The sequence below is a fragment of the Tachysurus vachellii genome, chromosome 16 (genome assembly GCF_030014155.1).
Source record: "Tachysurus vachellii isolate PV-2020 chromosome 16, HZAU_Pvac_v1, whole genome shotgun sequence".
NCBI lineage: Eukaryota > Metazoa > Chordata > Actinopteri > Siluriformes > Bagridae > Tachysurus > Tachysurus vachellii.
Window position 1 is genome coordinate 13,191,839 of NC_083475.1, and position 14,236 is coordinate 13,206,074.

Genomic DNA, 14,236 nt, shown 5'->3' on the forward strand with positions numbered 1-14,236 from the left:
AAGGGGGCTAATAATTCTGGGAGGCTGCTGTCTGGAGAAACTGTAAATAAACTGGAAAATCTAACCAAAACACATACTGGTAATCTACAATTCAATGACTCAGCAGGACTCAACAAAATCCCCATGCTACATGTTGCAGCTGCTCTAACATACTTGTTGAATTCTGTAACTGTGAGCCTTTACTTTCAACAGCTTCTTGAATTGCTGTGACATGCAGAACAGTTCGGCAAGAGACAACAATGCTTTGGAAGCAATTTCACAGCAAAGGTCACACAGAACAATGTGTGAGAGCTTTAACAGTACCGCAGGGACGACATTTATGTCCAATCAAAACTGGACCATCTGCTCATCATAAAATATAAAAGCTGGATTAATCAAATACAAAATAAATCAATAAATGATAAAAACTCAGGACCTTCTAGAAAACTAGTAATATTCCCAGTTTAATTTCATAGCACAAGTTGCAAATTACATTGTTTCTAGGATTAGTTTTTGACATTGTATGTTTTTAAATGTAAATGATCTAAAAAAAAAAAAAAAAAAAGGATCTCAAAATGATCTGCACCCCTGCAGTATTCAGTGGAAGTGTTCCCGAAAAAGAAAAACAGCACTGAGCCTTTTCCTGTTCAGTTAAAGGAAACACATACAGTAGGCACACTTCCTACTTATATTCTTTTTTTTGCATATTTGACTCAGCAGGGTTCAAGTGAGAGAAGGTTCAACTGAGGCAGACATTTTGCCTAGTGATTTTGTGTTCCTAGGAACATTTATGTGTTGAATGTATCCATGATTTAAGTCACTAATTTGTTTATATATTCACACAGCTCGTAACCTCCTGGCAGAATTTTTTAAAAATATTCTTGGTACTTGTGAGTGGAAGTGGCGAGTACTGTATGTGTTTGCTCGACGAAAATATCTTGAATATAGTAAAATATTCTCAGTTATTTCTTATTAATTTTAAGCAAAATGATCTGCCAATAGATCATTATATTATAGATAGCCATAATTATAGATAGCCATAATTTCATTTTGCAACATTTACCCATATATTCAATATATTTTCACTTAATATATCATATTTGCAGTGATGCAAACCATCCTAACAACTTGTTACTGCTAAAGTTGATTTTAAACAACCCCTAAAACAGGTTGGTTCTAAATGGTTGGTTCTGAAGGCATGATCTTTGTGTTATTTTTTATTGCACTTGACAGACACCATTATCCAGAGCAACTTACATTTATCTCATTTATACAACTGAACAGTTGACGATTAATGGTCTTGTTAAGGGGCTCAGTAGTGGCAACTTGGTGGTCTCAGGATTTGAACTTCCAAGCAGTAACTCAACACCATAACCAATGAGCTACTGCTCTCCCCTCTCCCCATAACCTGTGTGGCTGGACAATGTGCACTGATGTTCGATTCCTGGTTACTTTTCAACTGTTACAACCTCTATAATTGTGTTATTTGTTATATCACACTCATCACCACCCATGTTAACCTGTTTCCATGCTTTTTTTGCACATGCTGTCTTGTACACTGTCTCTATTGCACAGCGCATTCCAATACCTCATCGAACTGCTGCTATTAGATAAGTGTATACAGTATATGTTTACAAGAACCCTATTAGTTTACAATATTCTATTTTTGCACAATGTACTGTACAATATACAGTATGTACACTGGTTTGCACTATTTTGTTTATCTGTTCTGTAGTGTTTTATATTGTGTGTTTGCACTGTCTTTTGTCCTGCACTGTTTGCACTAGGTTGCACTGATGCACTTTATGTGGCTAGGACAACTTACTTTAAATCCTTAGCTCTGTGTTGTTTTATGTAGCACTGTGTTGTTCTGAGTAGCACCACGGTCTTGGAGAAACACTGTTTCATTTCACTATGTACTCCGTCAGCTATATACGGTTGAAATCACAATAAACGCTTCTTGTCTTGATTTGACTTGATATCTGACAAGTGTAAAAGTTGATAAGTGTACTGTATGTCTCTTTTGTGCTCAAAGTTCTTTAGTTTTCCTCACGGTGAAGAAAGTTTACATGTGCATAACACATGTGTTTAAAAAGAATGGGAAAAGGAAATGGTTAAGAACATCCTGAAGTCTGCATTTTATATTGAAATTATGCTGGAAGGAGTAGAGTGAACACAAATAACAGATTATATTGATCGATCCTATTGTCTAGGTGAAATATTTTGAGCTATTGTGTAAAAACATTACTTCAATTTTATTTTTTCATTCAAACAAATAATAATGACTGTAAATTATAATCTGATTTAGTGATCAGTGTTTGCTTGTGACTCAGGCAGATTGCTAGCGACCTTACAGGCAATGACAGAACCCAGGTCGTATGTAGAACACAAATCTTAGTGCTAATGATGATGTTGATGATGATGCCCTGCTGTGTGTATTTGGCCTCCATCTACATGACCTGATTTGTAGAGGATGCCATGCCCATCCAACTCCCTTCCTTTACTTTCCTTCTGTTTCCTCTCTCAGCACAGCCTCCAAAAAAAAAAAAAAGCCTCATTACTATGCAATGATTAATGCTTTTTTTTTGTGCATAAGACAATGTGGCTGTGGTGAAGAAGATATGAACATTACAACAGTTTATTGAAATACTATGAAGTGGTGATTATGTGTTTCAGTATCACCATGATAGCGTGTGCCAGGCTGGTGCCCTTTTGATTACATTATCTTGTACCTCCTTTTAACAATATCCCCCTTGAAGTTCTTTTCAACACCATATGTCTCTTGTAAACACTGACACTAAAGGGCATTGCTGATTGTACTCACATGCATGTACGAACACGATGTGGGACTGTGAACTGAAAACTGGGGTCATGCACAGCAGAGAAAAATTATGATGGCTACCTTCACTCGAAAGCACGAGCAGTTCACAATGGAACTCGTTGGTGTACTAACACCAAACCCTTGCCAAGTTTATGGAAGTGGGTCAGAAGCAATTGTGTGTCACAGTTGGCTTAATCTCATTTTGTGATACAGTATTATGACTTTTCAAACAACATAGATCCATTTCAACAGCAAATACAGACAGATCCAAGAATTATTCTCTGTAACAATATACTGGTTTGTGTGTTTGTTGATCAGTGATGAATCTTGCCATTTCTCACAAGCAGACCTGGGTCTGAGTTCATAGAAAAGGCCAGAGTCTATCTGGAGCATGTGAACGAGGCCATATATGAGTACTAAGCTTTGTCGCCTCCATCTGGTGAAGCAGGCAAATGAAACCAGCTGCAGTGAAAACAGCCGCACTTTCAGATGACTTACAGTGCACCATATTAAGGTTATGGAGCTGAACATTCTAAAAATAAAATCCTCTAAAGGTGTTAAAGGTTTTGCTTTGGAACATTCGTCATACTTTTTTAAATTAAATTTGTATTTAATTAATGAATTTATTTGTTTGCTTATTTATTTATTTGATTGTTTGCTTTTGTTTATTTGTTTATTTTTGTTAAATCACAGAGAATATGAAGGGAAACTTTAATTAATCATTCAAGTTGATTACCAATGTGCATAAACAATATACAGAAAGAACTACAGTTGAGAACTCCCCATTCCCTGTCCTGAGCTTTTCAGGGTAGAAGAGAAGAAAATAAACAGTTAGTTAACGTGAATAAATATTACAAATGGATCTAGAGGTCCTTGCAGGATATGAAAAAGGTTGGAGGCAGTTATAAAGGTGAACTGTGGGCAAAAATGTAATAACTAAACTCAGAGTCACTTTAACAGGAACAACCGTACACCTGAAATTGTTCATTTCTTCCATTGTCTTTCAGCCAATCACGGTTGTTCTGCTGGTGATAATGGTTTGTTATTGAGCGAGAATGGTCAGCTTGGGTCAAGCTGACAGGTGCTAACCAAATAATTACTCTATACAACTTTAGTGAGATAAAACTCTCAAACAGTACAAAATGCTGAACCTTGGGGCAGCGAATAAAGCCGATTATGTCCAATCAATAATCTATAAATATTTAATAGACAGTATACAATATGACAATATACTCTAACTTTGTTGACATGTGTACTAAAACATTTATAGGTTAAGATATTGATGAATTCTGAATGGTGTATATAATATAGAAATGTGTTGGATGTGGAAACTATCCCGAGAACACTGGTAGTGAGCAGGAGTATATTCATGATATGACAATATATCATAGCAGGACAGTAAGCATGAATATTCACACTCTCATGTGCAGTGGCAGTTTAGAATAAATCTACCTCTCGCCATGTTTAGTTGGGATTTAGGAGGAAACCGAAAACTAAGAGTTTGTCTGTGTGTTTAAATATAACCGGATTTAAACATATTCAGGTATATGATCAAATCAACAGACATTTGGTGAGGAAACCAGAGTAAATTTATTCAGGTTAATCACACTGAATATGAATCAAATATTTACATAGTTGGTAGGATAGGAATATTATGTTGTTTTTCCATCTTATCCATCTCTCCTGGTAATAGGCCCCATAATTTAGCTTTAAATCAACACTCATTACTCTACACAAGGCATAAATGCCTTTTGGAATATTCAACAATCACCACAAAAAACAGACACAGACACACAAAACACATCAAGAGAAATCCATACAGAGTCCTTTAGGAGAAATATTTCTAATGAATCAAATATTTTCCCATTAAACATTAAATATTGTAAAAGCACAACAGGTCGTTGTTGGTTCACTGTCCGGCATTGAAAAGTTTCTTCCTGCCTTCCATCCCAGACATGGCTTCCACATTCTTCCTCCAGTCTGTCACCTCCTCTTTCTGCATGTGAGGAGCAGACAGAAATTGCACATGGAGTGAAATGGAAAGAGCAGTAAAAATAGAATATTCTGAACGTACAAATGTTCTGAGCATGCAATTATTCCTAATGGCACTTGAACATTGAGCATTTGCATGAATGTCAAAAACAAAGGCTTATTGTATGACTATAAAACAAAGACTTGATAGATAGCATTCAGTGCAATGCTCAAACTGTTATCAGTGTAGCAGAGCCTTGAGGACATCAGCATCACCTTTTCCTCCTCCTTCTTCACTGTCTTCAAGTTGGCTTTGAAGTCGGCCTTCATGAGCTTGATGTCTGTCAGGGCTCCCAACTTGTCATCTGCCGACTTCTTCACTCTCTTCAGTTTAGGTCTGCTCATTTTTCCCTTCAGCTCGTAGATCTTCTGCTGCAGTGTTTGAATCTGACACAAAGAATGTTGACCTTAAGTGTCCATATGTGTGATTTAAAGTGGTGTCCAATTTCTGAAACAAACAAAACTGCTATGCTACTGAAATGAATATAATACTGAATCTGATGCGAATCTGATTTATGTGAAGGTGTAGATTCATTTTCCGTAACAGCAGCTGTAGCTATATTGTCGGTTATAATCAAATCCAATCTAATCCAATCAAATCAAATCACAGGTTGGTAATAATGTTCTTGTTCTGCTATTATTTCTGTGGTAACATCTCATTTGCAGGGACATTAAGTTAAATAATAAACATGGTATTTAACAAAGAGCTGTAGTTGCTGATACGGTAAGGTTTTCTTTTATAGATGATGTTTATTTAACATTTATGAGAGGAGTTTCTATTGTCAACGACAGAGGACTTTTCTCTTTTTAATTTTAAGAGGTACAGAAGAGACGAGCTGATAAAGGAACAGCTGTCTTTGGCTGCTATATCATAAGCAATAACAGGAACTAACATGTTTCATGGACTGATTTTGTGGTCGAAGAGGAATAAATACATTTGTGGATGTGCTGTTGTTTAAAAATAATGAACTTTGGGCTGGCATCACACCACCCCATCTCTAATTACGTTCATATAGAAGCGTGCATGCTTTATTTAGCGAAGCCTTTGCTCTGGCTAGAATAGATGAGGTGGCTTTTGGGATGCAGCATTCACAAAGTCTCAGATGAATGTAGAATGAGATGGATCATTATAATGAGATGACTGTATAATGTTGTCTCTAATGTATAATGTTGGCTAACAGGATTTTGAAAAGTGCAAAAGAGAATAACATCATTACATATAACAGGATACTTCCAATTGATACAGCAAAGTGCACAGGAATTAACTGCAGTACTATATAAATATGCAATAATTCTCAGAATACCTCTGAATCATTTCTGGCCACTTTTACCGAAAGGTCATATCGAGCCTCATCCACAATGTCAATCTTTTGGTGCAAATCTTTACAAAGCTCCTGCAAAAATAATTAAGAGATATTTATAATGAGAAACCAGTCTTAAGTTCACTGTGTAATGCTGGAAGCCCTTAAAGTCTTAGTGTATTATTGAGTCATTCCTTCCTAAACAAATTTCTATAAAAAAAGACTACAATTATATAATACAGTAGATAAGATGAAGGTTATGAGAGTGAGGAATGTAAAAAAAGTTAAACAAACTTGGATGTTAAGAGGTTATGGATGTGAATCATCTATTTCATCCCATACCATCACATTTCTATCTTGTCTGTAAATAATACAGAAAATACAGGTTCTGCACACTATTATAATAAAGAGGTTAATGGGTTCCTCAGTGGTTTTTTTTTTTGAACTTATAAGTTCTTTTTTTTTTTTTTTACTGTAAACTGTTTACTGTAAAATTGAGTAATATATTAAGCCTACAACGCATTTGGGGGAGGAAACATGCAAACTCAATGGGTAGAGGACGGACTCGAACCTCAAACCCCAGAAGGTCTGACACAAGCATTCTAACACCTTTATGTTTAAAGTAATATACTAATATTTTCAGTAAGATTTTAGCAAATTTCTTGCTAATACTTTGTTTATACTCTACTTTAGTTTATACTGTGTGAGAGAGAATGTGTGTATTATCCACAATCTTATCCTTAGTGGGTTGGTGTGGGTGCATGTTTTCATTCCAACCCAGCAGGAATCCCACCTGAATCCACTTATTTAATCAACCGAGCTTGTGTTCCAAGGGACTATCACATGTGAGAGTTTTAAGTATCCACATTGGCTTCACCAGTCACATTTTGTTTTATATACTCCAATTTTGTTGAAGGTGTGCGCATAAAGAGTGCCGACTCTTTCCTTTAGACTGTTGAGACTGACCTGATATTTAGGATATCAGACCAATTTTCACACCAACAAACCATCAGTTTGTTCTTAATTATTTTCATAATTACTTTGTTTGAATACTGATAGTCTTATTTATAGGAAAAGTGATCTGTTCATTCAGAAATCTTATACAAAACGCTCTTCTTCATATAGGCATAAGAAGAGCTGAGATGTATTATATTTGATACTAAAATCAATTATTTCTTCATATGCCACAGTGAGCGACCACTTTGAAACTCAGTTGTACGCTAATTACATTAAATCAACCACGTCTCTACTAATTTCTAGACGCTGACACAAAGAGAAGGTTTACAATTCTCACTCCTGCATAAAATATGAAATATCCCATGATACACTGAGTATTTTATTGTAATCCAGTGCACTTCTCTAAATGCCCAGTTGTTTTCAGTACTATCTTGTTTATGTTGTATATTTACAGAAACTTTTTAAGTGGATGTGTTTATGAGAGCTGAACACTGGTATATGATTTCCGACACCACTTTTAATGTTCCTCCATTCAGATCTTTTAATGTTCCTCCATTCAGATCTTTTAATGTTCCTCCATTCAGATCTTTTAATGTTCCTCAATTCAGATCTTTTAATGTTCCTCCATTCAGATCTTTTAATGTTCCTCAATTCAGATCTTTTAATGTTCCGCCATTCAGATCTAGATTCATTCTTTCCCCCAGAAATTGTACAAACAAATGTAATGTGTTTCTGTACAAATAAACACTACTACTAATAAATACTACTAGTATTTTATACATCTTCATTTTCATTACACTTTTATTTATATTCAAATTATTTGGCCAATTTAGACTAAAACACTACCAGGTTGGACCCTGCTACATACCTGAAGCTCATTTACTGAGAGTCCTGAGAGCTTTAGAGGAGGAACTCTCTCATTCAAAGCATTGTCTCGGTCGATTTTCTTCTGCTCTTTTTCTTTGACAAGGAGACTCTCTGCCTTCTTAAGAAGTTTGGTCTGGGAAAGAAAGAAGTGCTTATAGTCTGATGCTTCACAGTAAAGATGATAATCATATCATAAATAAGCTTCTGATCTGATAATGATCTAAATAAGCCACCTGATCAAGCCAACTAATCGAAGCATTAAAGGAATTAGAGGATAATGGATACATGGTGGTGATTAATCTGTTCAAAATACCCACCTTCAGCAGGAGCCTACGTGTTGCCGGGTACTTAGATTTTGATCTGGACTTCCTCTGGGAGACAAAAAAAGACAAGTCATTCCTGTTTCATTCTGTAGCCACATTAGGAAGTAAATGGGCCTTAATCCACAGACGCCATGGAGCATGCATTAACTGCCGGAGCTGATTACTGCTGGAATTTCCAACACGAGAGCTCAGTCGCACAAGACTTAAGAGTGCAAACCTACAGTGGAGCTTACTATACAACATGCTACTGCACATCATCACATACCCGCAGGACGACACGACTGTTACTGATGGATTAGTCCAGAGATGCAATGAAATTGTGTGATATTTGATTTCACTGAAGGTAATTTACTGTCAAATATGAAAGTTAGGTGAGATAAATGTCACACAGCTTCCAGGCAATAAAATGTACATGCTCATGCATTTGTAGTACTATTAAAAACAATACCGTATTTCCATGATTTAGTATTAAACTCTTAGAAAAAGCACTTCTTTAAATAAACAGTCTAAATCACTTCAAATTAGACCTACCTTTAGATTACTGATGTAAATAAATCATTATTCTGATTTCTGTTGCTTTCTAAATGATTTGCCATTTCTTAATGCCAAATGTCTTTAGTGTCCTATATCTCTGTAAACTTTTTATACAAAATCCCAATTTAAGGAAAAAAGTTTGTTCCTAAACTGTGTAAATGTTCCTAAACTGTGTAAATTACACAGTTAAAATTTGTTAGATTGTTAGATCTGAACATTAACAACTGTTAAATAAATTAAAAAAATTATTTTAGGTATAAATATAAATATATTAAGTTATCTATTAATATATATTATAAAGAGACAACTTTAAAAAAAAATAAATAAAAGTGTATTTCAAAAATAAATCAATTAATAATAATAATAAATAAATAATTAATTTGCGCATGAAAATGTATTCAAAATGAAAATGTATTCAAATAACTTCTAGGGATTTTCAATTTAACCGTTCGATTTAACCGTTCTAGTTTATATCATTCAGCAGTGGATTATTTTAGTGTCAGGTTTCTTACCGGTCTGTTGAAGGATGATGTCACACACAGAAATAGAAGTAAACACAAGCATATGTACATTACTGAACCATTCATCATTAACTACTGCAAATCAGATATGCTAAGTGAATGTCATATTAACAGAGTGTTTATGTCAGTAGAGATGACCCTTACCCCTCAGACATGGTCACACTGTGCTACGTGTTCTGAAAGCAAGCCAAAATATTTATGGTCATAGTTCCGCATTGAGTTCTGCACATTCCTGTGCTATTCAAATGACAGCTGTCTGCCATGGATTAACCAAGCCATCATGGAAAGAGAGATCACAGTCACTGGCAATGTCTTACATATTGTCTCCAAATCACACACTAATATACAATAGTTCTATATAAGTAATGAAAGTAGGATGAAAAAAAGCATGTATCACTTTCAGAAAATGCTCAATTATACATTTTACCTTCACCACATGTGGTGAACTGTAATTTACCCAGAATGCTTCAGTTCAGTGAGCGTTACAGGGCAGAGATCTGACATTCTGTGACCTTAGCCAGCAAGGTGTGGCTCAGGTCGTCTCCTCTATTGTTGCCGAGGTCACGGATGCCACAGTGCTCTGGTTAATGGGGTCTTAAGGTGAATTTGGACAATGAAATACAGAAGATCGCTGAAAAGAAGAATAAAGTAAGTGAGGACACTCTGAGTCATCCAGTGCGAGATATGGATATGACCCAGTGTTTGATTATGGTCTTCTGCCGACATGTTAAATGTGATATAAAAGAAACCATGTCTGCCATGTGACTGTGTCTACTGTCGGAATGTCAGCGGTGAAAGCCTACTTGAGCTTCTTTTAAAAACTACACTCTCGGAGCCAACTATGTGTCACTTTCCTAAAACAAGTTTACACGGCTTATCTTTTTTGGGGGACTTTGTAGTCACTTGCTGTAATGGAGCTTATGATGGAGCTGCTGACCTTCAAAGCCATCCTTGTGACTTGACATGTAATGGTGATGTGTTTTCTCATACACCCTCCCACACAGGAAGTGATTTTTCCATCCCTGACATCTGCAGCTCGATTTTGGGAAAATGACTTGCATCAACGCAAATAGTTCAGAATGAGACAGGATGAAATATGCTGGCACGTGGACACACACACACACACACACACACACACACACATTTGCACCTGTCTCTCATGCCTGTAAAGATATTCATCTTTGTTTGTTGCCCTCTCTTTTCTCCCTCCCTCTCTGCTCCCTTCTTTCATGCCAGGAAATGTGTGTTGAGTAAAGGCCAAGTGCTGCCCCACTTTATGACAGAGTTCAGCAACACCAATAAAGCTTTGTGACTTTGATCGCAAGAATCCTTCTAAATAAACATGATGCAGAATGTATGGAATATTAAACAACAGCAGCACCTGGGAGAGACATTACAAAAAATGATAGCATCTGAAACATCAGATGTTTAGGACTAAGAATCTCCAGAAACGTTTATTGCCAGAAACTGTCCAGTCATCTTCCCATAATGCACCTTTTTTAATTCTTAATGTGACCCGCTGCCCTTAATCTTGTTAAGGATTGAACAAAATAATGAACTAGCAGAAATAAAGGAGCCATTTTATGAACTCGGATAGATAAAGGAGTCATTTGAGATGGAAAATGTTCTCCGCACTTCAAGACACACTTCACACTCAAACCTAATCTCCACTTATGTCTGAACTGGGCTATTAGCTAAGATAAAAAGCCATTGATACAGTCTTCTTACCTGTAACAAGATGTCAGTGAGAATGAGCAGTCAGGCAGAGAACAGGTCCGTGTGGTGGATTTTTGATGACTGATGCCTCTCCTCCTACATGTGAATGGCTCACTAAAATAGAACCCTAGCTACGCCTCTTGCTGGGCAACACCACCTTTCTGCCCTTTACCATCCTAAACCTACTGTACACAAACAATGGTCAAGGACACAGTCATATTATAGAACAAAATGCACACAAATATACAAAAAGGTCTTTTTAAAACTCATATTCATATTCAACTGATGTGAAGGTCGCACAGTCACTCCAAAAACAACAGAGATTTGAAAGTGCTCATGGTCAGGTGCAGCAGATATATAATTGTTTAATTGACCATTTTATGGCACAGCATGACACCATAATTCAACTGCAGCACTCAGAAGCCTGCTTTTAAAGAGCTTCGAAATTCAGCCAAGCAAGGCTTTAATTACAGTTGAATTTCACCTGCACTGCTACAAAGAGCCTGAAAATGTCTACATTTCCTAGTAGAAACGGGCAAGAAATACTAATCAAACACCACATACCATATCGAGTTTGCCTTAGAAATATACGTAGAGGTGATTCTTCCTTAATATTTATGTATATAGAGTTAATGTTAACCCATTTTCAAATATTACGTTAGAATGTCTATTCAATAAAAACTAGTTTCTCTCACTAGCCATTATAAATTCTTGGTTGAGAGACTAATCGGCCTCAGACTCTGAAAGAAGGCATGTGGACTACAGTGTTCCATGGATGTGGCAGCTGTCAGCAGCTATAGTGAAGTAGAGTAATTGAAGCTGCCCCGGGACGAATTCTTGTAGCCTGCAGTAGGCATTCAGGTGAAGGTGAAAACCTCTGTATGTGCCATTATATCACATGCCTGCTACTGGAGGTCAGACACTATTAATGGATGGCAGATTTGTCTGTGACGTTCTCCATTTTTATTTGTGTATAATTAGTGAAATAGTGAAATAATTCATTCTGAGATGAGACAACAGCGAGTCTCTTGATCACACACATCTGTAAACCTGTAATGATATAGATCATTTGTTCTGAATGAGTACAGATACGAATAAGAGGTGCATTATTCATACTAATACTGCAGATTACATTCATTAGAATTTTGCAGGCAAGTAGAACCAAAAATAATGAGTGTGTGAATGGGACTTTGAAAACAGTCCTTTGCTCACCTCTAGTTGATACCATCTATGAACTCGAGTGATAAAGTTGTTTGATGGAATGTCAGAGGCAGTATTAAAATATTGTGATGATATTGCTCATTGCATTACACACACAAACACACACACATTCACACCTAGAGGCAAGTTCCAGTGATTCCAGCTATCGGCATGTTTTAAGACAGTGGGTGGAATATTGACAGATATTGACGCCACAGTTTCATCACTAACCCTATCAACCTATGTGCACTTTCAGATATGAATGTGGCTTACATTGCTTTGTATTCAGAAAGGCCTTTCATGGAAGCGAATGGCCATCTGTGACTCACTGACTCTCTGGTTCTTTAGGGAGCTCCAATAGGGCATCTTGTCTGTCTAATGAAATGTTAGCCAATTGGGTATGGGACTGATTAAGCATGCAAACTTGAAGACAGCTTAAGAGCTTTCTTCCATAAAATGACATTCAACCTCTATGTGTACCTCCTTGACATCACTAAGAGAGAAATGTTGCTCGTGGACATTTTGCCGAAGAAGGAACATAGCAGAATTATGGTAGGTTAAGGCAGGTGATTCTCAACATCAACAATAACTCTTTATTCCTGCACTTTATTTTTAATATAGGCCATACTTTTGCTGCAGTCATATAAACAAAAGTATTATACATATAAATAAATACAAATATACATATCTAAAAGAAACAATCTTATGTAAATGTGGTGTTGACTTTGTGATTAGTACTGCTATTTGCTATTTGCAGTTAATATTTACCAAGGAAAGTGGTGAATATTAGCAAAGAAAGGAGAAAACTCAAATGTTTCCAAAGGAAATTACCCTGCTACTTCTCTATAATCACCAACCTTCTGTTTTGAACATGCTTGTGCACTCATTAAATTTTGAAACCTACTGAACAATTGAATATGACTGTCCAGTCCAGAAAATGTGTCCAAGGAAATTGTTTCTAACTATGTTGTGCATTACAGGTTCAGTACTTTGAATCTTTTCTTTTAAGGGAATGAACAATTTGCAATGATAAATTTCAATAATATGAATTAAAATATTATGTGAATGTTTATATGATTGTATTCTTATGTAAACGCACATGGAATCGTCTCTCCCGCTCACGATGAACTCGTTATAACACATCTGGTATTATGCATGTAATTAATTGTTTGTCTATATCAACCTTGTGACAGCTTCCCAATCCAGCCATGAGAACGGTTTCAATACGTCTGTTTACAAAAAATCAGATGTCTTCCTGCTAAAAAATAACAATTCTTGCAGGAAATGATTATAAATGGCATCCATGACAGAATTAATATTTTCAGATTCAGATTTTGCTGCTTTCATCTATTAGCAGCAAAAACATACAAGCCCATTTGAGTACTTAACACTTCAGGCTCGAATGACTTGGTGAGTTTTTTATTTCCTTTTTTGGGGTTAATCCCCAGGTTTGTTGGTTTGTGTAACATAATAGCACACTGAATAAAGCTGAGGGAATGATGTCATGCTTCAGAATCCATTAGTGCAAAGAGCCCAAAGTGATTTCTAAACACTTTTACAGCAAAAAGACACTAATGCTCCTGCTGTTTTAAACAGTTGCCACTAATTATGTGCCAGGGTACACAAGTAAAACATTGAGCGCTAGAGCTTCCAGACTGAGTGTAAAGGAATTCCCAGTGCCTTTCACCAGCCTCATAATGAACATTAAACTAAACACTTACCAGCTCTTAAGAATAACTACTGCTAATTTGCAGGCCTAATGCTGGACATTACCCACCCAGATACATGTGCATTTAAGTTGTTTGGCTGTAATTTTAATTACATTGGATTTGCCTAATGATTTTCCACTAAGTCAGTCCCAGGCGTGTGTGTCCAGACTGGGGAAATAGCACTCCTGTGCCCTCTCATTAGTGATGGGCCTGATATTCCTCTCTGTCAAATATAACATGGCCACTGGCTACACGGTTTCACTCAGTGAGAGAGGCT

At 36.4% G+C, this 14,236-nt stretch overlaps 1 protein-coding gene across 1 annotated transcript; it reads right to left on the reverse strand.

The window, feature by feature from the left end:
* Positions 1–3,988: 3,988 nt before the first annotated feature.
* On the reverse strand, positions 3,989–9,429 carry tnni4a (troponin I4a). The gene is made up of 6 exons (XM_060890096.1): positions 9,326–9,429; positions 8,274–8,327; positions 7,958–8,089; positions 6,136–6,225; positions 5,048–5,218; positions 3,989–4,796 (listed from the first exon to the last, which is right to left on the reverse strand). Exons 1-6 carry the CDS (start codon positions 9,401–9,403, stop codon positions 4,710–4,712), a joined length of 612 nt encoding a protein of 203 aa, XP_060746079.1. The 5' UTR covers positions 9,404–9,429; the 3' UTR covers positions 3,989–4,709.
* Between the last annotated feature and the right edge of the window lie 4,807 nt (positions 9,430–14,236).